The following is a 23,685-nucleotide window of genomic DNA, read 5'->3' as shown; positions in this document are numbered from 1 at the left end:
ATTTAACTGTAAGGTTGGTTAAGGGCTTGTAGGTCAGCATTTAACTGTAAGGTTGGTTAAGGGCTTGTAGGTCAGCATTTAACTGTAAGGTTGGTTAAGGGCTTGTAGGTCAGCATTTAACTGTAAGGTTGGTTAAGGGCTTGTAGGTCAGCATTTAACTGTAAGGTTGGTTAAGGGCTTGTAGGTAAAGCATTTAACTGTAAGGTTGGTTAAGGGCTTGTAGGTCAGCATTTAACTGTAAGGTTGGTTAAGGGCTTGTAGGCCTGCATTTAACTGTAAGGTTGGTTAAGGGCTTGTAGGTCAGCATTTAACTGTAAGGTTGGTTAAGGGCTTGTAGGTCAGCATTTAACTGTAAGGTTGGTTAAGGGCTTGTAGGTCAGCATTTAACTGTAAGGTTGGTTAAGGGCTTGTAAGTAAAGCATTTAACTGTAAGGTTGGTTAAGGGCTTGTAGGTCAGCATTTAACTGTAAGGTTGGTTAAGGGCTTGTAGGTCAGCATTTAACTGTAAGGTTGGTTAAGGGCTTGTAGGTCAGCATTTAACTGTAAGGTTGGTTAAGGGCTTGTAGGTCAGCATTTAACTGTAAGGTTGGTTAAGGGCTTGTAGGTCAGCATTTAACTGTAAGGTTGGTTAAGGGCTTGTAGGTCAGCATTTAACTGTAAGGTTGGTTAAGGGCTTGTAGGTCAGCATTTAACTGTAAGGTTGGTTAAGGGCTTGTAGGTCAGCATTTAACTGTAAGGTTGGTTAAGGGCTTGTAGGTCAGCATTTAACTGTAAGGTTGGTTAAGGGCTTGTAGGTAAAGCATTTAACTGTAAGGTTGGTTAAGGGCTTGTAGGTCAGCATTTAACTGTAAGGTTGGTTAAGGGCTTGTAGGTCAGCATTTAACTGTAAGGTTGGTTAAGGGCTTGTAGGTCAGCATTTAACTGTAAGGTTGGTTAAGGGCTTGTAGGTCAGCATTTAACTGTAAGGTTGGTTAAGGGCTTGTAGGTCAGCATTTAACTGTAAGGTTGGTTAAGGGCTTGTAGGTCAGCATTTAACTGTAAGGTTGGTTAAGGGCTTGTAGGTCAGCATTTAACTGTAAGGTTGGTTAAGGGCTTGTAGGTCAGCATTTAACTGTAAGGTTGGTTAAGGGCTTGTAGGTCAGCATTTAACTGTAAGGTTGGTTAAGGGCTTGTAGGTCAGCATTTAACTGTAAGGTTGGTTAAGGGCTTGTAGGTCAGCATTTAACTGTAAGGTTGGTTAAGGGCTTGTAGGTAAAGCATTTAACTGTAAGGTTGGTTAAGGGCTTGTAGGTCAGCATTTAACTGTAAGGTTGGTTAAGGGCTTGTAGGTCAGCATTTAACTGTAAGGTTGGTTAAGGGCTTGTAGGTAAAGCATTTAACTGTAAGGTTGGTTAAGGGCTTGTAGGTCAGCATTTAACTGTAAAGTTGGTTAAGGGCTTGTAGGTCAGCATTTAACTGTAAGGTTGGTTAAGGGCTTGTAGGTCAGCATTTAACTGTAAGGTTGGTTAAGGGCTTGTAGGTCAGCATTTAACTGTAAGGTTGGTTAAGGGCTTGTAGGTCAGCATTTAACTGTAAGGTTGGTTACGGGCTTGTAGGTCAGCATTTAACTGTAAGGTTGGTTAAGGGCTTGTAGGTCAGCATTTAACTGTAAGGTTGGTTAAGGGCTTGTAGGTCAGCATTTAACTGTAAGGTTGGTTAAGGGCTTGTAGGTCAGCATTTAACTGTAAGGTTGGTTAAGGGCTTGTAGGTCAGCATTTAACTGTAAGGTTGGTTAAGGGCTTGTAGGTAAAGCATTTAACTGTAAGGTTGGTTAAGGGCTTGTAGGTCAGCATTTAACTGTAAGGTTGGTTAAGGGCTTGTAGGTCAGCATTTAACTGTAAGGTTGGTTAAGGGCTTGTAGGTCAGCATTTAACTGTAAGGTTGGTTAAGGGCTTGTAGGTAAAGCATTTAACTGTAAGGTTGGTTAAGGGCTTGTAGGTCAGCATTTAACTGTAAGGTTGGTTAAGGGCTTGTAGGCCTGCATTTAACTGTAAGGTTGGTTAAGGGCTTGTAGGTCAGCATTTAACTGTAAGGTTGGTTAAGGGCTTGTAGGTCAGCATTTAACTGTAAGGTTGCTTAAGGGCTTGTAGGTCAGCATTTAACTGTAAGGTTGGTTAAGGGCTAGTAAGTAAAGCATTTAACTGTAAGGTTGGTTAAGGGCTTGTAGGTCAGCATTTAACTGTAAGGTTGGTTAAGGGCTTGTAGGTCAGCATTTAACTGTAAGGTTGGTTAAGGGCTTGTAGGTCAGCATTTAACTGTAAGGTTGGTTAAGGGCTTGTAGGTCAGCATTTAACTGTAAGGTTGGTTAAGGGCTTGTAGGTCAGCATTTAACTGTAAGGTTGGTTAAGGGCTTGTAGGTCAGCATTTAACTGTAAGGTTGGTTAAGGGCTTGTAGGTCAGCATTTAACTGTAAGGTTGGTTAAGGGCTTGTAGGTCAGCATTTAACTGTAAGGTTGGTTAAGGGCTTGTAGGTCAGCATTTAACTGTAAGGTTGGTTAAGGGCTTGTAGGTAAAGCATTTAACTGTAAGGTTGGTTAAGGGCTTGTAGGTCAGCATTTAACTGTAAGGTTGGTTAAGGGCTTGTAGGTCAGCATTTAACTGTAAGGTTGGTTAAGGGCTTGTAGGTCAGCATTTAACTGTAAGGTTGGTTAAGGGCTTGTAGGTCAGCATTTAACTGTAAGGTTGGTTAAGGGCTTGTAGGTAAAGCATTTAACTGTAAGGTTGGTTAAGGGCTTGTAGGTCAGCATTTAACTGTAAGGTTGGTTAAGGGCTTGTAGGCCTGCATTTAACTGTAAGGTTGGTTAAGGGCTTGTAGGTCAGCATTTAACTGTAAGGTTGGTTAAGGGCTTGTAGGTCAGCATTTAACTGTAAGGTTGGTTAAGGGCTTGTAGGTCAGCATTTAACTGTAAGGTTGGTTAAGGGCTTGTAAGTAAAGCATTTAACTGTAAGGTTGGTTAAGGGCTTGTAGGTCAGCATTTAACTGTAAGGTTGGTTAAGGGCTTGTAGGTCAGCATTTAACTGTAAGGTTGGTTAAGGGCTTGTAGGTCAGCATTTAACTGTAAGGTTGGTTAAGGGCTTGTAGGTCAGCATTTAACTGTAAGGTTGGTTAAGGGCTTGTAGGTCAGCATTTAACTGTAAGGTTGGTTAAGGGCTTGTAGGTCAGCATTTAACTGTAAGGTTGGTTAAGGGCTTGTAGGTAAAGCATTTAACTGTAAGGTTGGTTAAGGGCTTGTAGGTCAGCATTTAACTGTAAGGTTGGTTAAGGGCTTGTAGGTCAGCATTTAACTGTAAGGTTGGTTAAGGGCTTGTAGGTAAAGCATTTAACTGTAAGGTTGGTTAAGGGCTTGTAGGTAAAGCATTTAACTGTAAGGTTGGTTAAGGGCTTGTAGGTCAGCATTTAACTGTAAGGTTGGTTAAGGGCTTGTAGGTCAGCATTTAACTGTAAGGTTGGTTAAGGGCTTGTAGGTCAGCATTTAACTGTAAGGTTGGTTAAGGGCTTGTAGGTCAGCATTTAACTGTAAGGTTGGTTAAGGGCTTGTAGGTCAGCATTTAACTGTAAGGTTGGTTAAGGGCTTGTAGGTCAGCATTTAACTGTAAGGTTGGTTAAGGGCTTGTAGGTCAGCATTTAACTGTAAGGTTGGTTAAGGGCTTGTAGGTCAGCATTTAACTGTAAGGTTGGTTAAGGGCTTGTAGGTCAGCATTTAACTGTAAGGTTGGTTAAGGGCTTGTAGGTCAGCATTTAACTGTAAGGTTGGTTAAGGGCTTGTAGGTAAAGCATTTAACTGTAAGGTTGGTTAAGGGCTTGTAGGTCAGCATTTAACTGTAAGGTTGGTTAAGGGCTTGTAGGTCAGCATTTAACTGTAAGGTTGGTTAAGGGCTTGTAGGTCAGCATTTAACTGTAAGGTTGGTTAAGGGCTTGTAGGTCAGCATTTAACTGTAAGGTTGGTTAAGGGCTTGTAGGTCAGCATTTAACTGTAAGGTTGGTTAAGGGCTTGTAGGTCAGCATTTAACTGTAAGGTTGGTTAAGGGCTTGTAGGTCAGCATTTAACTGTAAGGTTGGTTAAGGGCTTGTAGGTCAGCATTTAACTGTAAGGTTGGTTAAGGGCTTGTAGGTCAGCATTTAACTGTAAGGTTGGTTAAGGGCTTGTAGGTCAGCATTTAACTGTAAGGTTGGTTAAGGGCTTGTAGGTCAGCATTTAACTGTAAGGTTGGTTAAGGGCTTGTAGGTCAGCATTTAACTGTAAGGTTGGTTAAGGGCTTGTAGGTCAGCATTTAACTGTAAGGTTGGTTAAGGGCTTGTAGGTCAGCATTTAACTGTAAGGTTGGTTAAGGGCTTGTAGGTCAGCATTTAACTGTAAGGTTGGTTAAGGGCTTGTAGGTCAGCATTTAACTGTAAGGTTGGTTAAGGGCTTGTAGGTCAGCATTTAACTGTAAGGTTGGTTAAGGGCTTGTAGGTCAGCATTTAACTGTAAGGTTGGTTAAGGGCTTGTAGGTAAAGCATTTAACTGTAAGGTTGGTTAAGGGCTTGTAGGTCAGCATTTAACTGTAAGGTTGGTTAAGGGCTTGTAGGCCTGCATTTAACTGTAAGGTTGGTTAAGGGCTTGTAGGTCAGCATTTAACTGTAAGGTTGGTTAAGGGCTTGTAAGTAAAGCATTTAACTGTAAGGTTGGTTAAGGGCTTGTAGGTCAGCATTTAACTGTAAGGTTGGTTAAGGGCTTGTAGGTCAGCATTTAACTGTAAGGTTGGTTAAGGGCTTGTAGGTCAGCATTTAACTGTAAGGTTGGTTAAGGGCTTGTAGGTCAGCATTTAACTGTAAGGTTGGTTAAGGGCTTGTAGGTCAGCATTTAACTGTAAGGTTGGTTAAGGGCTTGTAGGTCAGCATTTAACTGTAAGGTTGGTTAAGGGCTTGTAGGTAAAGCATTTAACTGTAAGGTTGGTTAAGGGCTTGTAGGTCAGCATTTAACTGTAAGGTTGGTTAAGGGCTTGTAGGTCAGCATTTAACTGTAAGGTTGGTTAAGGGCTTGTAGGTAAAGCATTTAACTGTAAGGTTGGTTAAGGGCTTGTAGGTAAAGCATTTAACTGTAAGGTTGGTTAAGGGCTTGTAGGTCAGCATTTAACTGTAAGGTTGGTTAAGGGCTTGTAGGTCAGCATTTAACTGTAAGGTTGGTTAAGGGCTTGTAGGTCAGCATTTAACTGTAAGGTTGGTTAAGGGCTTGTAGGTCAGCATTTAACTGTAAGGTTGGTTAAGGGCTTGTAGGTAAAGCATTTAACTGTAAGGTTGGTTAAGGGCTTGTAGGTCAGCATTTAACTGTAAGGTTGGTTAAGGGCTTGTAGGTCAGCATTTAACTGTAAGGTTGGTTAAGGGCTTGTAGGTCAGCATTTAACTGTAAGGTTGGTTAAGGGCTTGTAGGTCAGCATTTAACTGTAAGGTTGGTTAAGGGCTTGTAGGTCAGCATTTAACTGTAAGGTTGGTTAAGGGCTTGTAGGTCAGCATTTAACTGTAAGGTTGGTTAAGGGCTTGTAGGTCAGCATTTAACTGTAAGGTTGGTTAAGGGCTTGTAGGTCAGCATTTAACTGTAAGGTTGGTTAAGGGCTTGTAGGTCAGCATTTAACTGTAAGGTTGGTTAAGGGCTTGTAGGTCAGCATTTAACTGTAAGGTTGGTTAAGGGCTTGTAGGTCAGCATTTAACTGTAAGGTTGGTTAAGGGCTTGTAGGTCAGCATTTAACTGTAAGGTTGGTTAAGGGCTTGTAGGTCAGCATTTAACTGTAAGGTTGGTTAAGGGCTTGTAGGTAAAGCATTTAACTGTAAGGTTGGTTAAGGGCTTGTAGGTCAGCATTTAACTGTAAGGTTGGTTAAGGGCTTGTAGGTCAGCATTTAACTGTAAGGTTGGTTAAGGGCTTGTAGGTAAAGCATTTAACTGTAAGGTTGGTTAAGGGCTTGTAGGTCAGCATTTAACTGTAAGGTTGGTTAAGGGCTTGTAGGTCAGCATTTAACTGTAAGGTTGGTTAAGGGCTTGTAGGTCAGCATTTAACTGTAAGGTTGGTTAAGGGCTTGTAGGTCAGCATTTAACTGTAAGGTTGGTTAAGGGCTTGTAGGTCAGCATTTAACTGTAAGGTTGGTTACGGGCTTGTAGGTCAGCATTTAACTGTAAGGTTGGTTAAGGGCTTGTAGGTCAGCATTTAACTGTAAGGTTGGTTAAGGGCTTGTAGGTCAGCATTTAACTGTAAGGTTGGTTAAGGGCTTGTAGGTCAGCATTTAACTGTAAGGTTGGTTAAGGGCTTGTAGGTCAGCATTTAACTGTAAGGTTGGTTAAGGGCTTGTAGGTAAAGCATTTAACTGTAAGGTTGGTTAAGGGCTTGTAGGTCAGCATTTAACTGTAAGGTTGGTTAAGGGCTTGTAGGTCAGCATTTAACTGTAAGGTTGGTTAAGGGCTTGTAGGTAAAGCATTTAACTGTAAGGTTGGTTAAGGGCTTGTAGGTAAAGCATTTAACTGTAAGGTTGTATTCGACGCGTGCGACAAAGTTTGATTTGATTTGAAGTGCATTATCTTGAATGTTTACTCAGCAATAGAAAATCATCGACAGAAATCAACGATGGCAAAATGTGAATATGACAAGACTGCCCACTCCTCCTTCTCCTTCTCCTTCTCCTTCTCCTCATCCTCTCCTCTCCTCTCCTCTCCTTCCCCCAGGTATCCTGAAGAGTACATGCTATATCGATGTTCGCTGGTTCCCCTTCGACGTCCAGAAGTGTGATCTGAAGTTTGGCTCGTGGACCTACAACGGCTGGCTGCTGGACCTCCAGATCCTGGACGTAGACATCTCCTCATACATCCCCAACGGAGAGTGGGATCTCGTGGGTAAGAGACTTAAGGAGTGTCACCCTGGAACTCTCTGGAGGAAATCAGAGTCAACACTCCTCCTGGTGAGCTACTGGGAGTGCAGGCTTATGTTCCAGACCTGTCCACCAGTAAGCAGACTGCATCGCTCTAGTCAAATCGAATAAATCTTTATTTATAGTGCACATTCCATACAATGTGGATTACACATTCTGTGCTTACAGTAGATGTCTGACAGAATGCAGCCCTGTTTTAGGAGGTGTCTGCGTCCCATGTCTCTCTGATCCTGAGTGTTCTTGCCCCTGGGCTAGACAGACAATTATTGAGCCCGGTGTTACGCCTCTTATCCTGCTGCCTGATTTATTCTGTTTCAGTTCCTGGTCCCCTGGGCTAGACAGCCAATCAATGTCCAGCTCTGAGTGTGACCGAGCCAGGTGGTGTTACGCCTCTTATCCTGCTGCCTGATTTATTCTGTTTCAGTTCCTGGTCCCCTGGGCTAGACAGCCAATCAATGTCCAGCTCTGAGTGTGACCGAGCCAGGCGGTGTTACGCCTCTTATCCTGCTGCCTGATTTATTCTGTTTCAGTTCCTGGTCCCCTGGGCTAGACAGCCAATCAATGTCCAGCTCTGAGTGTGACCGAGCCAGGTGGTGTTACGGGTCTATTCTCCTCCCTGAACTACGCTGTTCCCATGTCATCTATTATTGGATGGATGGTGGCAACGTGCCTCTGGTCTCAGATGGATGCCTTAGTAGTGTTGGAATGCCAGTGGCGAAAAGTACTTAACAAAAAATACTTGAATGTATTACTTAAGTAATTTTTTGGGGGGGTATCTGTTCTTTACTTTACTATTTATATTTCTGACTTTTACTTCACTACAATGTACTTCACTACATTCCTAAAGAAAATAATGTTTTTACTCCATACATTTTCCCTGACTTCCAAAAGTACTAATTGCATGTTGAATGTTTAACAGGACAGGAAAATGATCTCATTCACACACGTATCAAGAGAACATCCCTGGTCTTCTCTACTGCCTCTGATCTGGTGGACTCACTAAACTCACTAAACACATGCTTGGTTTGTAAATGATGTCTGAGTGCTGGAGTGGGCCCCTGGCTATCCGTAAATTAAAATACTAGAAAATCTGGTTTGCTTAATATATTGAATTTGAAATAATTTATGGCTTTTACTATTGATACTTTTTATATTAGTATATTTAAAACCAGATATTCACATAATTTTACTGGGTGACTTTCACTCAAGAATGATAACTGGGTGTTTTTTCCCCACGCCTGGAGAATGCCGGCTTGGCCTGTGACTGCCTGGTGTTTACACACACACACACACACACACACACACAAAAATAATTCCCTCCCTCATACACCCAGTACGCAGCTGGCTGTATGTAACCAGGGGGTGTGAGGTGACAGCTGGCCCAGGAAAGGCTCACTAGATTGGGGCACAGCCAGCCAGGCAGGCTCAGCTCCAGAAACAGCCCTGGTGCCTCTGCCAGAAAAGGTGCAATCCTGGGGCTCTGTTTAGAGTTTAGCGATAGGACCCTTGGTTACGGTCCTATACACACACATGTATGGACACACACACACACACACACACACACACAAACGGTTTTCAGATGCTAGGTTTTAATCAGTTAAAAGAACAATACTTCATTTGGAGTGATGAGTCTGAAATCCTCAAACTCACTAACCAATCAGTGCTCTGCTAGATGTCCTACAATGATTAAAGCCCATCAGAGTGATTGAACCATTTCAATTTCTCCTTGACACCACCCCCCCTCCCCCCCACACACACACACACAGAGACCATTGTGCAATATTAATGCGTGGGAATTAGATGTACATTACGGAGAGTGAGGCAGGAGACACTACAGAATCCACACACGGAGGACAAGGTGCATGAGGAGATTCATCTCAACATGAATCTGATATTTAGTTTGGGGTCATTTGGAAAAGGGGACGTTTTCAGACAGTTTGTGAAGTTCATTTCTGCCTCAAGCATACCTTGTCACACTGTCTTTCAGTTTTACCTTACCAGGAAGTTGTGTGATATGAAGTCTAAAGGTCATCTCACAATGCCAGACTCTGCAGAATGCTGAAAATCAGGGATTCTTCTCAAATCTGATGGAGTTGTTCATATGTTCTGTAATCGTTATGTCCATCTAACCTGCCCCCCCCCCCCTCCCAGGTGTCCCAGTGAAACGTAACGAGCTGTATTATGACTGCTGTAAGGAGCCCTAACCTGCCCCCCCCCCTCCCAGGTGTCCCAGTGAAACGTAATGAGCTGTATTATGACTGCTGTAAGGAGCCCTAACCTGCCCCCCCCCCTCCTCCCAGGTGTCCCAGTGAAGCGTAGCGAGCTGTATTATGACTGCTGTAAGGAGCCCTAACCTGCCCCCCCCCCCCTCCTCCCAGGTGTCCCAGTGAAGCGTAACGAGCTGTATTATGACTGCTGTAAGGAGCCCTAACCTGCCCCCCCCCCACCCCTCCCAGGTGTCCCAGTGAAGCATAACGAGCTGTATTATGACTGCTGTAAGGAGCCCTAACCTGCCCCCCCCCCCCCCTCCTCCCAGGTGTCCCAGTGAAGCATAACGAGCTGTATTATGACTGCTGTAAGGAGCCCTAACCTGCCCCCCCCCCCCCTCCTCCCAGGTGTCCCAGTGAAGCGTAACGAGCTGTATTATGACTGCTGTAAGGAGCCCTAACCTGCCCCCACTCTCCTCCCAGGTGTCCCAGTGAAGCGTAACGAGCTGTGTTATGACTGCTGTAAGGAGCCCTAACCTGCCCCCCCCCCTCCTCCCAGGTGTCCCAGTGAAGCGTAACGAGCTGTATTATGACTGCTGTAAGGAGCCCTAACCTGCCCCCCCCCTCTCCTCCCAGGTGTCCCAGTGAAGCGTAACGAGCTGTATTATGACTGCTGTAAGGAGCCCTAACTTGCCCCCACCCCCTCCTCCCAGGTGTCCCAGTGAAGCGTAACGAGCTGTATTATGACTGCTGTAAGGAGCCCTAACCTGCCCCCCCCCTCCTCCCAGGTGTCCCAGTGAAGCGTAACGAGCTGTATTATGACTGCTGTAAGGAGCCCTAACCTGCCCCCACTCTCCTCCCAGGTGTCCCAGTGAAGCGTAACGAGCTGTGTTATGACTGCTGTAAGGAGCCCTAACCTGCCCCCCCCCTCCTCCCAGGTGTCCCAGTGAAGCGTAACGAGCTGTATTATGACTGCTGTAAGGAGCCCTAACCTGCCCCCCCCCTCTCCTCCCAGGTGTCCCAGTGAAGCGTAACGAGCTGTATTATGACTGCTGTAAGGAGCCCTAACTTGCCCCCACCCCCTCCTCCCAGGTGTCCCAGTGAAGCGTAACGAGCTGTATTATGACTGCTGTAAGGAGCCCTAACCTGCCCCCCCCCCCCTCTCCTCCCAGGTGTCCCAGTGAAGCGTAACGAGATGTATTATGACTGCTGTAAGGAGCCCTAACCTGCCCCCCCCCCTCCTCCCAGGTGTCCCAGTGAAGCGTAACGAGCTGTATTATGACTGCTGTAAGGAGCCCTAACCTGTCCCCCCCCTCTCCTCCCAGGTGTCCCAGTGAAGCGTAGCGAGCTGTATTATGACTGCTGTAAGGAGCCCTAACCTGCCCCCCCCCCTCCTCCCAGGTGTCCCAGTGAAGCGTAACGAGCTGTACTATGACTGCTGTAAGGAGCCCTACCCTGACGTCACCTTCACTGTCACCATGAGGAGGAGAACACTGTACTACGGTCTCAACCTGCTCATCCCCTGTGTCCTCATCTCTGGCCTGGCCTTGCTGGTCTTCCTGCTGCCTGCAGACTCTGGAGAGAAGATCTCCCTGGGTGAGAGGAGGGGTCCACACACAGGACAGGAATGTATACAGGCACACACACACAGACACACGCAGAGACACACGCAGAGACACACGCAGAGACACACAGAGACACACAGAGACACACACACCTCATTCTGTGAGGACAGTGTGGGCGCATGGTACACTAATCCTTTAATTTTCCTTCCTTTATGCTAATTCTGATATTATGCTTTGAATAAGGCTTTATGTCAACCAGTATTCTAATGAGGCTTTATGCCAACCAGTATTCTAATGAGGCTTTATGCCAACCAGTATTCTAATGAGGCTTTATGTCAACCAGTATTCTAATGAGGCTTTATGCCAACCAGTATTCTAATAAGGCTTTATGCCGACCAGTATTCTAATAATGCTTTATGCCGACCAGTATTCTAATAAGGCTTTATGTCAACCAGTATTCTAATAAGGCTTTATGCCAACCAGTATTCTAATAAGGCTTTATGCCAACCAGTACTCTAATAAGGCTTTATGCCAACCAGTATTCTAATAAGGCTTTATGTCAACCAGTATTCTAATAAGGCTTTATGGTTGAAAGACATGAAAGCTATAATTCTGCCTGACTGAGTGTCTGACTAACTGACCTCACCATATCTTGGTTGAAAGACATGAAAGCTGTGATTCCTCTGAGAGTAGAGGTGAGCTGTAGCTGTTCTTTATGTTCTCCTCTCTATGTCCCTTATCCTTCTCTACCCCCACCCTTCTCTCTCTCTACCCCCATCCATCTCTCCCTCTCTACCCCCACCCTTCTCCCTCTCTACCCCCACCCATCTCTCCCTCTCTACCCCCACCCTTCTCCCTCTCTACCCCCACCCTTCTCTCCCTCTCTACCCCCACCCATCTCTCCCTCTCTACCCCCACCCATCTCTCCCTCTCTACCTCCACCCTTCTCTCTCTCTCTACTCCAACCCCCCTCCCTCTCTACCCCCACCCTTCTCCCTCTCTACCCCCACCCTTCTCTCCCTCTCTACCCCCACCCATCTCTCCCTCTCTACCTCCACCCGTCTCTCTCTCTCTACTCCAACCCCCCTCCCTCTCTACCCCCATCCATCTCTCCCTCTCTACCCCCACCCTTCTCCCTCTCTACCCCCACCCTTCTCTCCCTCTCTACCCCCACCCATCTCTCCCTCTCTACCTCCACCCTTCTCTCCCTCTCTACTCCAACCCCCCTCCCTCTCTACTCCAACCCACCTCCCTCTCTACCTCCACCCTTCTCTCTCTCTCTACTCCAAACCCCCTCCCTCTCTACTTCAACCCCCCTCCCTCTCTACCTCCACCCTTCTCTCCCTCTCTACTCCAACCCCCTCCCTCTCTACCTCCACCCTTCTCTCCCTCTCTACTCCAACCCCCCTCCCTCTCTACTTCAACCCCCCTCCCTCTCTACCTCCACCCTTCTCTCCCTCTCTACTCCAACCCCCCTCCCTCTCTACCTCCACCCTTCTCTCCCTCTCTACTCCAACCCCCCTCCCTCTCTACTCCAACCCCCCTCCCTCTCTACTCCAACCCCCCTCCCTCTCTACTCCAACCCCCCTCCCTCTCTACAACCCCACTCCCTCTCTACTCCAACCCCCCTCCCTCTCTACTCCAACCCCCCTCCCTCTCTACTCCAACCCCACTCCCTCTCTACTCCAACCCCCCCCCCCCCCCCCTCTGTTAGTGTCATTTAATTATACCAATGTGTTTTCATTAATTCAATTCCCTTAATCTATTTTATGAGAATTTGTAAGATTCTTGTTCGTATAAAATAGACGGAGACCAGTCTTATCAATAATAGATCAAATAATTTATTCTCGGAGCGCACTGCCACGTTTCCACGAGCAACAGTTTATATACAATAACATGACGTAATTTCATTGCTTCTAGAATGAATCTCCTCCTCTCGACCGAGACAAAGGAACTTTAAAAGTTCATTCAAAGTTCATTCTGACCCACTAGCACACACACAGGACACACAACACAACTGAATTAACTCTTGACCCCTCACCATTATCGATCACCACTTAGCTGACAGTTCTAGTTAACAGAAAACCTAGGAATGCACTCACTGCCTTAACTAAAACACCTCAGAGCTCAGTTTCATCGGTTCAACCATAGTCTAAAGACCTTTTCTGCTTACTTAAAAACCCTCACTCCTAATCTCCTCCAACCTGGCTGGAATGGTATTTATTTAAATGTAATTACCCCGTTTCAGGCTCCACAATCCCTTCTTATGAACTCATATTGTTCATCAGATATAATAAAACAGAGTATAAGTTTACTTAGCTACAGTTCTATTTAAAATGAGGATATTGTTTATTCATTTATTCATAATATTCCTAACACCCTCTCTACCTCTACCCTTCTCTCTCTCTCTACCCCCACCCATCTCTCCCTCTCTACCCCCACCCTTCTCCCTCTCTACCAAAACCCATCTCTCCCTCTCTATCCCCTCCCTCTCTCCCCCAACCCCCCTCCCTCTCTCCCCCAACCTCCCTCCCTCTCTCCCCCCTCCCTCTCTCCCCCAACCTCCCTCCCTCTCTACCCCCACCCATCTCTCACGCTCTCCCCCCTCCCTCTCTCCCCCAACCCCCCCTCCCTCTCTCCCCCAACCCCCCCCTCCCTCTCTACCCCAACCCCCCTCCCTCTCTCCCCCCTCCCTCTCTCCCCCCTCCCTCTCTCCCCCCTCCCTCTCTCTCCCCTCCCTCTCTCCCCCAACCTCCCTCCCTCTCTCCTCCCTCCCTCTCTCACCCCTCCCTCTCTCCCCCAACCTCCCTCCCTCTCTCCTCCCTCCCTCTCTCCCCCCTCCCTCTCTACTCCAACCCCCCTCCCTCTCTCCCCCCTCCCTCTCTCCTCCCTCCCTCTCTCCCCTCCCTCTCTCCCCCAACCTCACTCCCTCTCTACCCCCATCCATCTCTCCTGCTCTCCTCCCTCCCTCTCTCCCCCCTCCCTCTCTCTCCCCTCCCTCTCTCCCCCATCCCTCTCTCCCCCCTCCCTCTCTCTCCCCTCCCTCTCTCCCCCAACCTCCCTCCCTCTCTCCTCCCTTCCTCTCTCCCCCTCCCTCTCTACTCCAACCCCCCTCCCTCTCTCCACCTCTCCCTCTCTCCTCCCTCCCTCTCTCCCCCATCCCTCTCTCCTCCCTCCCTCTCTCCCCCATCCCTCTCTCCTCCCTCCCTCTCTCCCCCTCCCTCTCTACTCCAACCCCCCTCCCTCTCTCCTCCCTCCCTCTCTCCCCCCTCCCTCTCTCCCCCCTCCCTCTCTCCCCCAGGTATCACTGTGTTGCTGTCTCTGACTGTCTTCATGTTGCTGGTAGCAGAAATCATGCCGGCTACGTCAGACTCTGTTCCTCTCATCGGTAAAGTATTGATCCTCTATTGACTCCTCAGTGATTTATTAAGGTTTGCAGAAGCACTATTGTATTTTACATGATTACGCTCATACAAGTTGTGAATTGATTGGTGGTTCAATATCATCACTAGATACCAAGCTAAATCATGAAACCAATTCAAACTCATGTGTTCCTTCTTTTGGCCTGTTTGCTATGCCCGTATTTCTTGCAGTGGAGGCTGGTGAGGGGAGGATGACTCATAACAATGGCTGAAATGGAGTGAATGGAACAGTATCAAACAGGTGTTTTGGATCCCATTCCACTCCACCCCAGATGTTATTATGAGCTGTCCTCCCCTCACCAGCATCCACTGCTTTCTTGGTAAGTTGACCACACACAGTGAAGTATAGAATAGCCAGTCATAAACCCAGTGTAAAACCCCACGACCAAACATCTAACTAATAGGGTTTCCACACGACACACCTCATTCTTATTACAGCGCTGAGGTCTTCTGTTTTCCCTTCTAGCAGCCGATGTTTACCTCAGGCTTTAATCAGCTAGACAGGAGAGGTGTAGAAGGAACTGCGTGACTGCTTCCCAAATGGCTCCCTATTCCCTATTTAGTGCACTACTGGTCAAAAGTAGTGCACCATGTAGGGAATAGGGTGCCAGTACATGATTGATGGAAGGAATCAATAGCCAGGAAAGAGAGGAGACGTTGATAGAATGAAGAGCTCAGAGGGCTGACAGGGTGTTAGGGATGTTACCACCTCAGGCAGACAGGTGGTTACTGTTCTCATCTCCTGCTAAAATGCCTCTCTCTCTTAATCTCTCTCTCTCTTAATCTCTCTCTCTCTTTATCTCTCTCTCTCTCTCTTTATCTCTCTCTCTCTTTATCTCTCTCTCTCTCTTTATCCTTCTTTTTCCCTATTTCTACCTCTCTTTATCTTTCTCTCTCCTCTTTCAATCTCATTCTCTCTCTCTCTCTCTCTCTCACCTTGTTCTATTCCTCTTGTTCTCTTTCTCTCTCTATCCTGAAGCAGGGGATAACCTGTTAATCACCTGTTTAAAATACCTCTCTCTTTTCTACCTTTCCTCATCCATCTCTTTCCAGTGTTCTATCATCTATATCTCTATGTTCCTGCCCAGTACTTTCCAGTGTTCTATCATCTATATCTCTATGTTCCTGCCCAGTACTTTCCAGTGTTCTATCATCTATATCTCTATGTTCCTGCCCAGTACTTTCCAGTGTTCTATCATCTATATCTCTATATTCCTGCCCAGTACTTTCCAGTGTTCTATATCTCTATGTTCCTGCCCAGTATTCTATAATCTATATCTCTGTTTCTGCCCAGTACTTTCTAGTATTCTATTATTTCTATTTCTATGTGTTCCAGCCCACTACAATGATTTCTAATATTGATATCTATAATCTAAATGTCTGTTGTTGCAGGCCAGTATTTTTCCTTCGCCATGATGATCGTGGGTCTCTCTCTCGTCGTCACGGTTCTCGTTCTACAGTTCCACCATCACGACCCTCACGGGGTAAAGATGCCTAAATGGGTAGGTAACCACGGTCACATTACATTTCCCGCTAACCTCTTTGTGTCATGTCCTCTTTAACTGACGCCTTCAGTCGTAGACTAGTTCCGGTTCATGTCTGCCGCGGAAAAATACATTGCAGTTGTCTTAGTGGTCCTTGCCTCTGGTTGTGATTAGAGTAGAGGAGTTGTAGATGTCGTGGAGCAGTTGAAGCTCAGTTTGTTTGTCATTCGTGTGACTTCACCAACTCTGATCCTATAGTACCACAGTGTGTACAAGGGGATGGTGTCCACAACACCTTAGACTCATCTTAGAGTGTCTTCAGTTCCTCCCCAAAGTGGGAGTTGTCAGAGGAAGGGGAGGAGTGTTCATGTAAGAGCAGCAACACAGTCAAATCCTGTCATACAAGAAAATCACAAATACATGTTACCCCAGGACACGTCACAAGAATGAAAGAGTAACACAAGTACCAGATCACGCCAAGTTCTTCGCTAGACAGCTCATTGCTCATTGACTAGGCCGATGTCATCTCATCTCACATCTTAAAGTGTCAGTCCACTTCCCTCCAATAGTCACACGATCCCGTAGAGCGTTGGAGCACAGAGTGGATGAAGCTCAAAGTCATAGAGACGGCTCATTGACTAGGCCGATGTCATCGTAACATATGTCACTTCCTGAAGTGTCACTTCTGCCCTGGCAGACAAACGGTGCCTGAGGGGATGACGAGCTCTCACAGACAGGCCAGACATGTTTTAAACATCAACCATCTACAGCCCCGTAGAGCCTCTCTGTCTCATAGTCTGCCGGAGTACATCTGAAGACCTGGTCTACCTCTGAATATCCTTGTATATCTGAAGACCTGGTCTACCTCTGAATATCCTTGTATATCTGAACACCTGGTCTACCTCTGAATATCCTTGTATATCTGAAGACCTGGTCTACCTCTCAATATCCTTGTATATCTGAAGACCTGGTCTACCTCTGAATATCCTTGTATATCTGAAGACCTGGTCTACCTCTGAATATCCTTGTATATCTGAAGACCTGGTCTACCTCTGAATATCCTTGTATATCTGAAGACCTGGTCTACCTCTGAATATCCTTGTACATCTGAAGACCTGGTCTACCTCTGAATATCCTTGTACATCTGAAGACCTGGTCTACCTCTGAATATCCTTGTATATCTGAACACCTGGTCTACCTCTGAATATCCTTGTATATCTGAAGACCTGGTCTACCTCTGAATATCCTTGTACATCTGAAGACCTGGTCTACCTCTGAATATCCTTGTACATCTGAAGACCTGGTCTACCTCTCAATATCCTTGTATATCTGAAGACCTGGTCTACCTCTAAATATCCGTGTACATCTGAAGACCTGGTCTACCTCTCAATATCCTTGTACATCTGAAGACCTGGTCTACCTCTGAATATCCTTGTATATCTGAAGACCTGGTCTACCTCTGAATATCCTTGTACATCTGAAGACCTGGTCTACCTCTGAATATCCGTGTATATCTGAAGACCTGGTCTACCTCTCAATATCCTTGTACATCTGAAGACCTGGTCTACCTCTGAATATCCTTGTACATCTGAAGACCTGGTCTACCTCTAAATATCCGTGTACATCTGAAGACCTGGTCTACCTCTGAATATCCGTGTATATCTGAAGACCTGGTCTACCTCTGAATATCCGTGTACATCTGAAGACCTGGTCTACCTCTGAATATCCTTGTACATCTGAAGACCTGGTCTACCTCTGAATATCCGTGTATATCTGAAGACCTGGTCTACCTCTGAATATCCGTGTACATCTGAAGACCTGGTCTACCTCTAAATATCCGTGTACATCTGAAGACCTGGTCTACCTCTGAATATCCGTGTATATCTGAAGACCTGGTCTACCTCTGAATATCCGTGTATATCTGAAGACCTGGTCTACCTCTGAATATCCGTGTATATCTGAAGACCTGGTCTACCTCTGAATATCCGTGTACATCTGAAGACCTGGTCTACCTCTGAATATCCGTGTACATCTGAAGACCTGGTCTACCTCTGAATATCCTTGTATATCTGAAGACCTGGTCTACCTCTGAATATCCTTGTACATCTGAAGACCTGGTCTACCTCTGAATATCCTTGTATATCTGAAGACCTGGTCTACCTCTGAATATCCGTGTACATCTGAAGACCTGGTCTACCTCTGAATATCCTTGTATATCTGAAGACCTGGTCTACCTCTGAATATCCGTGTATATCTGAAGACCTGGTCTACCTCTGAATATCCTTGTATATCTGAAGACCTGGTCTACCTCTGAATATCCTTGTATATCTGAAGACCTGGTCTACCTCTGAATATCCGTGTATATCTGAAGACCTGGTCTACCTCTGAATATCCGTGTATATCTGAAGACCTGGTCTACCTCTGAATATCCGTGTATATCTGAAGACCTGGTCTACCTCTGAATATCCTTGTATATCTGAAGACCTGGTCTACCTCTGAATATCCGTGTATATCTGAAGACCTGGTCTACCTCTGAATATCCTTGTATATCTGAAGACCTGGTCTACCTCTGAATATCCGTGTATATCTGAAGACCTGGTCTACCTCTAAATATCCTTGTATATCTGAAGACCTGGTCTACCTCTGAATATCCTTGTACATCTGAAGACCTGGTCTACCTCTGAATATCCTTGTACATCTGAAGACCTGGTCTACCTCTGAATATCCTTGTATATCTGAAGACCTGGTCTACCTCTGAATATCCGTGTATATCTGAAGACCTGGTCTACCTCTAAATATCCTTGTACATCTGAAGACCTGGTCTACCTCTGAATATCCTTGTACATCTGAAGACCTGGTCTACCTCTGAATATCCTTGTATATCTGAAGACCTGGTCTACCTCTGAATATCCGTGTATATCTGAAGACCTGGTCTACCTCTAACTATCCTTGTATATCTGAAGACCTGGTCTTCCTCTGAATATCCTTGTACATCTGAAGACCTGGTCTACCTCTGAATATCCTTGTACATCTGAAGACCTGGTCTACCTCTGAATATCCTTGTATATCTGAAGACCTGGTCTACCTCTGAATATCCGTGTATATCTGAAGACCTGGTCTACCTCTAAATATCCTTGTACATCTGAAGACCTGGTCTACCTCTGAATATCCTTGTACATCTGAAGACCTGGTCTACCTCTGAATATCCTTGTATATCTGAAGACCTGGTCTACCTCTGAATATCCTTGTATATCTGAAGACCTGGTCTACCTCTGAATATCCTTGTACATCTGAAGACCTGGTCTACCCCTGTATATCCTTGTATATCTGAAGACCTGGTCTACCTCTGAATATCCTTGTACATCTGAAGACCTGGTCTACCTCTGTATATCCTTGTATATCTGAAGACCTGGTCTACCTCTGAATATCCGTGTACATCTGAAGACCTGGTCTACCTCTGTATATCCTTGTATATCTGAAGACCTGGTCTACCTCTGAATATCCTTGTACATCTGAAGACCTGGTCTACCTCTGTATATCCTTGTATATCTGAAGACCTGGTCTACCTCTGAATATCCGTGTATATCTGAAGACCTGGTCTACCTCTGAATATCCGTGTATATCTGAAGACCTGGTCTACCTCTGAATATCCGTGTATATCTGAAGACCTGGTCTACCTCTGAATATCCGTGTATATCTGAAGACCTGGTCTACCTCTGAATATCCGTGTATATCTGAAGACCTGGTCTACCTCTGAATATCCGTGTATATCTGAAGACCTGGTCTACCTCTGAATATCCTTGTATATCTGAAGACCTGGTCTACCTCTGAATATCCGTGTATATCTGAAGACCTGGTCTACCTCTGAATATCCTTGTACATCTGAAGACCTGGTCTACCTCTGAATATCCTTGTATATCTGAAGACCTGGTCTACCTCTGAATATCCGTGTATATCTGAAGACCTGGTCTACCTCTGAATATCCTTGTATATCTGAAGACCTGGTCTACCTCTGAATATCCGTGTACATCTGAAGACCTGGTCTACCTCTGAATATCCTTGTACATCTGAAGACCTGGTCTACCTCTGAATATCCTTGTATATCTGAAGACCTGGTCTACCTCTGAATATCCTTGTACATCTGAAGACCTGGTCTACCTCTGAATATCCTTGTATATCTGAAGACCTGGTCTACCTCTGGATATCCGTGTATATCTGAAGACCTGGTCTACCTCTGAATATCCTTGTATATCTGAAGACCTGGTCTACCTCTGAATATCCTTGTACATCTGAAGACCTGGTCTACCTCTGAATATCCTTGTATATCTGAAGACCTGGTCTACCTCTGAATATCCTTGTATATCTGAAGACCTGGTCTACCTCTGAATATCCTTGTATATCTGAAGACCTGGTCTACCTCTGAATATCCGTGTACATCTGAAGACCTGGTCTACCTCTGAATATCCGTGTATATCTGAAGACCTGGTCTACCTCTCAATATCCTTGTATATCTGAAGACCTGGTCTACCTCTGAATATCCTTGTATATCTGAAGACCTGGTCTACCTCTGAATATCCGTGTACATCTGAAGACCTGGTCTACCTCTGAATATCCGTGTATATCTGAAGACCTGGTCTACCTCTGAATATCCGTGTATATCTGAAGACCTGGTCTACCTCTGAATATCCGTGTATATCTGAAGACCTGGTCTACCTCTGAATATCCGTGTATATCTGAAGACCTGGTCTACCTCTGAATATCCGTGTATATCTGAAGACCTGGTCTACCTCTGAATATCCGTGTATATCTGAAGACCTGGTCTACCTCTGAATATCCGTGTATATCTGAAGACCTGGTCTACCTCTGAATATCCGTGTATATCTGAAGACCTGGTCTACCTCTAAATATCCTTGTATATCTGAAGACCTGGTCTACCTCTGAATATCCTTGTATATCTGAAGACCTGGTCTACCTCTAAATATCCTTGTATATCTGAAGACCTGGTCTACCTCTGAATATCCGTGTATATCTGAAGACCTGGTCTACCTCTGAATATCCTTGTACATCTGAAGACCTGGTCTACCTCTGAATATCCTTGTACATCTGAAGACCTGGTCTACCTCTGAATATCCTTGTATATCTGAAGACCTGGTCTACCTCTGAATATCCGTGTATATCTGAAGACCTGGTCTACCTCTGAATATCCTTGTACATCTGAAGACCTGGTCTACCTCTGAATATCCGTGTATATCTGAAGACCTGGTCTACCTCTGAATATCCGTGTATATCTGAAGACCTGGTCTACCTCTGAATATCCGTGTATATCTGAAGACCTGGTCTACCTCTGAATATCCTTGTACATCTGAAGACCTGGTCTACCTCTGAATATCCGTGTATATCTGAAGACCTGGTCTACCTCTGAATATCCGTGTATATCTGAAGACCTGGTCTACCTCTGAATATCCGTGTATATCTGAAGACCTGGTCTACCTCTGAATATCCTTGTACATCTGAAGACCTGGTCTACCTCTGAATATCCGTGTATATCTGAAGACCTGGTCTACCTCTGAATATCCGTGTATATCTGAAGACCTGGTCTACCTCTGAATATCCGTGTATATCTGAAGACCTGGTCTACCTCTGAATATCCGTGTACATCTGTGCCTTAAAGTGTTATCTATGGCTGTTCTTTGTCAACAATGTAATGTGTCCATGACGTATGTGTTTATTGCTTTTTTACCGTAAATGTAAAAAGAAAAGGCAAAATGTTTAATATCAGTACAAACTGTCCCTTTTTGGGAGCTGCCACCTTTCTCTGTCTTCACCTTTCTCTCCTCTCCCCCTTTTTCTCCATCTCTCCTCCCACACTCTCTCTCTCTCTCCTCCCACTCTGTCTCTCTCTCCTCCCACTCTCTCTCTCTCTCCTCCCATTCTCTCTCTCTCTCTCTCCTCCCACTCTCTCTCCTCCACTCTCTCTCTCTCTCCTCCCACTCTCTCTCTCTCTCCTCCCACTCTCTCTCTCTCTCTCTCTCTCTCTCTCTCCTCCCACTCTCTCTCTCTCTCTCTACTCCCACTCTTTCTCTCTCCTCCCTCTCTCTCTCTCTCTCCTCCCCCCTGCCTCCACTACCTCTCTCTCTCTCTCTCTCTCTCTCTCTCTCTCCTCCCCCCTGCCTCCACTACCTCTCTAGATGCGAGTCATCCTCCTCAACTGGTGTGCCTGGTTCCTCCGCATGAAGAAGCCTGGTGAGGAACGCAAGACGACCACCAGCTCCACCGTCACCGCCAACACCAATACTACCCCCAGCTCCGCCACAGGAGGCTACAAGTACTCCCACCCTCCCCCTCACCACGCCAGCACCAGCTCCATCCAGATGGGCTCCATCCCTGGGGGACAGCCCTCCAATACCTCAACCACCAACGGCAACATGAACCTGTACTTCGGCTACCACTCTGTGGGTATGGGAGGGATGGGATCCTTAGGAGGGTCTCATGATAACCCCTGCTGCCCGCCTAGCAGTGACTCTTCAGGGGTTGGGGTCTGCAGTGGAGGGGCTGGGGGTGGTAGTCAGACCACGGGGACAGGCGGAACGTGTTCCCCCAACGAGGCACTACTCTCTGACCGGGACGCGGGGATCCTCCGGAGGTTGACGGTGGACCAGATCCCGGAGATCGGGCGGATCCTGGAGGAAGTTCATTTCATCGCCCAGAGGTTCAGGGAGCAGGACGAGGGAGAGGCGGTCTGCAGCGAGTGGAAGTTTGCGGCGGCAGTCGTGGATCGTCTTTGTCTCGTGGCGTTCACCATCTTCTCCATCATCGGCACGTTCACCATCCTCATGTCGGCGCCCAACTTCCTAGAGGCTGTGACCAAGGATTACCTCACATAATGTGCCTTTTATCTCAGCTGGCTAATTGGGCTAACGCTAATGAACACTGTAGCTAATTGGGCTAACGCTAATGAACACTGTAGCAAATTGGGCTAACGCTAATGAACACTGTAGCTAATTGGCTAACGCTAACTAGCGCTTTAGCTATAATACTAAACAATATAAACTGTAGCTAACCGCCTCTACTCTGTGAAGCCACTGAAAACCACCTCCCACAGTTTTGAGATAAAATCATCTCTAGAGTTATGACTATTTATGACACCAGTACTTGGAACACCAATGTCTATATTTTGATAATGGGTGTGGATAATTATGGTGATATACAGTATATCTTCCATGTGGGTGTGTTTACTGTCAAAATGGCTACTGTAGCTGTAGTGAACGCTTACCAATCGTTCAGTAACAGTACTGTCAACATGGCTTCTGTAGCTCTAGTCGATGCTTACCAATCGTTCAGTAACAGTACTGTCAACATGGCTTCTGTAGCTCTAGTCGATGCTTACCACTCGTTCAGTAACAGTACTGTCAACATGGCTTCCGTAGCTCTAGTCGATGCTTACCAATCGTTCAGTAACAGTACTGTCAACATGGCTTCTGTAGCTCTAGTCGATGCTTACCACTCCTTCAGTAACAGTACTGTCAACATGGCTTCTGTAGCTCTTGTCGATGCTTACCACTCGTTCAGTAACAGTACTGTCAACATGGCTTCCGTAACTCTAGTCGATGCTTACCACTCGTTCAGTAACAGTACTGTCAACATGGCTTCTGTAGCTCTAGTCGATGCTTACCACTCGTTCAGTAACAGTACTGTCAACATGGCTTCTGTAGCTCTAGTCGATGCTTACCACTCGTTCAGTAACAGTACTGTCAACATGGCTTCTGTAGCTCTAGTCGATGCTTACCACTCGTTCAGTAACAGTACTGTCAACATGGCTTCTGTAGCTCTAGTCGATGTTTACCAATCGTTCAGTAACAGTACTGTCAACATGGCTTCTGTAGCTCTAGCCGATGCTTACCACTCGTTCAGTAACAGTACTGTCAACATGGCTTCCGAACTCTAGTCGATGCTTACCACTCGTTCAGTAACAGTACTGTCAACATGGCTTCTGTAGCTCTAGTCGATGCTTACCACTCGTTCAGTAACAGTACTGTCAACATGGCTTCTGTAGCTCTAGTCGATGCTTACCAC

The 23,685-nt window shown here is 46.0% G+C and overlaps 1 protein-coding gene across 1 annotated transcript in view; it reads left to right on the top strand.

Moving 5' to 3' along the window:
• Positions 1-22,665, top strand: part of LOC118941433 (neuronal acetylcholine receptor subunit alpha-7-like) — a 77,570-nt gene extending 54,905 nt beyond the window's left edge. The window contains exons 6-10 of the mRNA XM_090210042.1: positions 6,732-6,899; positions 10,543-10,737; positions 14,008-14,094; positions 15,521-15,630; positions 21,801-22,665. Coding sequence (XP_090066168.1) covers positions 6,732-6,899; positions 10,543-10,737; positions 14,008-14,094; positions 15,521-15,630; positions 21,801-22,496 — 1,256 coding nt within the window. The 3' untranslated portion in view covers positions 22,497-22,665. The remainder of the gene's footprint in view (positions 1-6,731; positions 6,900-10,542; positions 10,738-14,007; positions 14,095-15,520; positions 15,631-21,800) is intronic.
• The last annotated feature ends 1,020 nt before the right edge of the window (positions 22,666-23,685 follow it).

This window comes from Oncorhynchus mykiss, chromosome 19, assembly GCF_057628025.1.
Source record: "Oncorhynchus mykiss isolate SJ-2025 chromosome 19, ASM5762802v1, whole genome shotgun sequence".
Classification (NCBI taxonomy): Eukaryota; Metazoa; Chordata; class Actinopteri; order Salmoniformes; family Salmonidae; genus Oncorhynchus; species Oncorhynchus mykiss.
The sequence above is the reverse complement of the archived record's forward strand: the minus strand, read 5'-3'. Positions and strand labels throughout refer to the sequence as shown.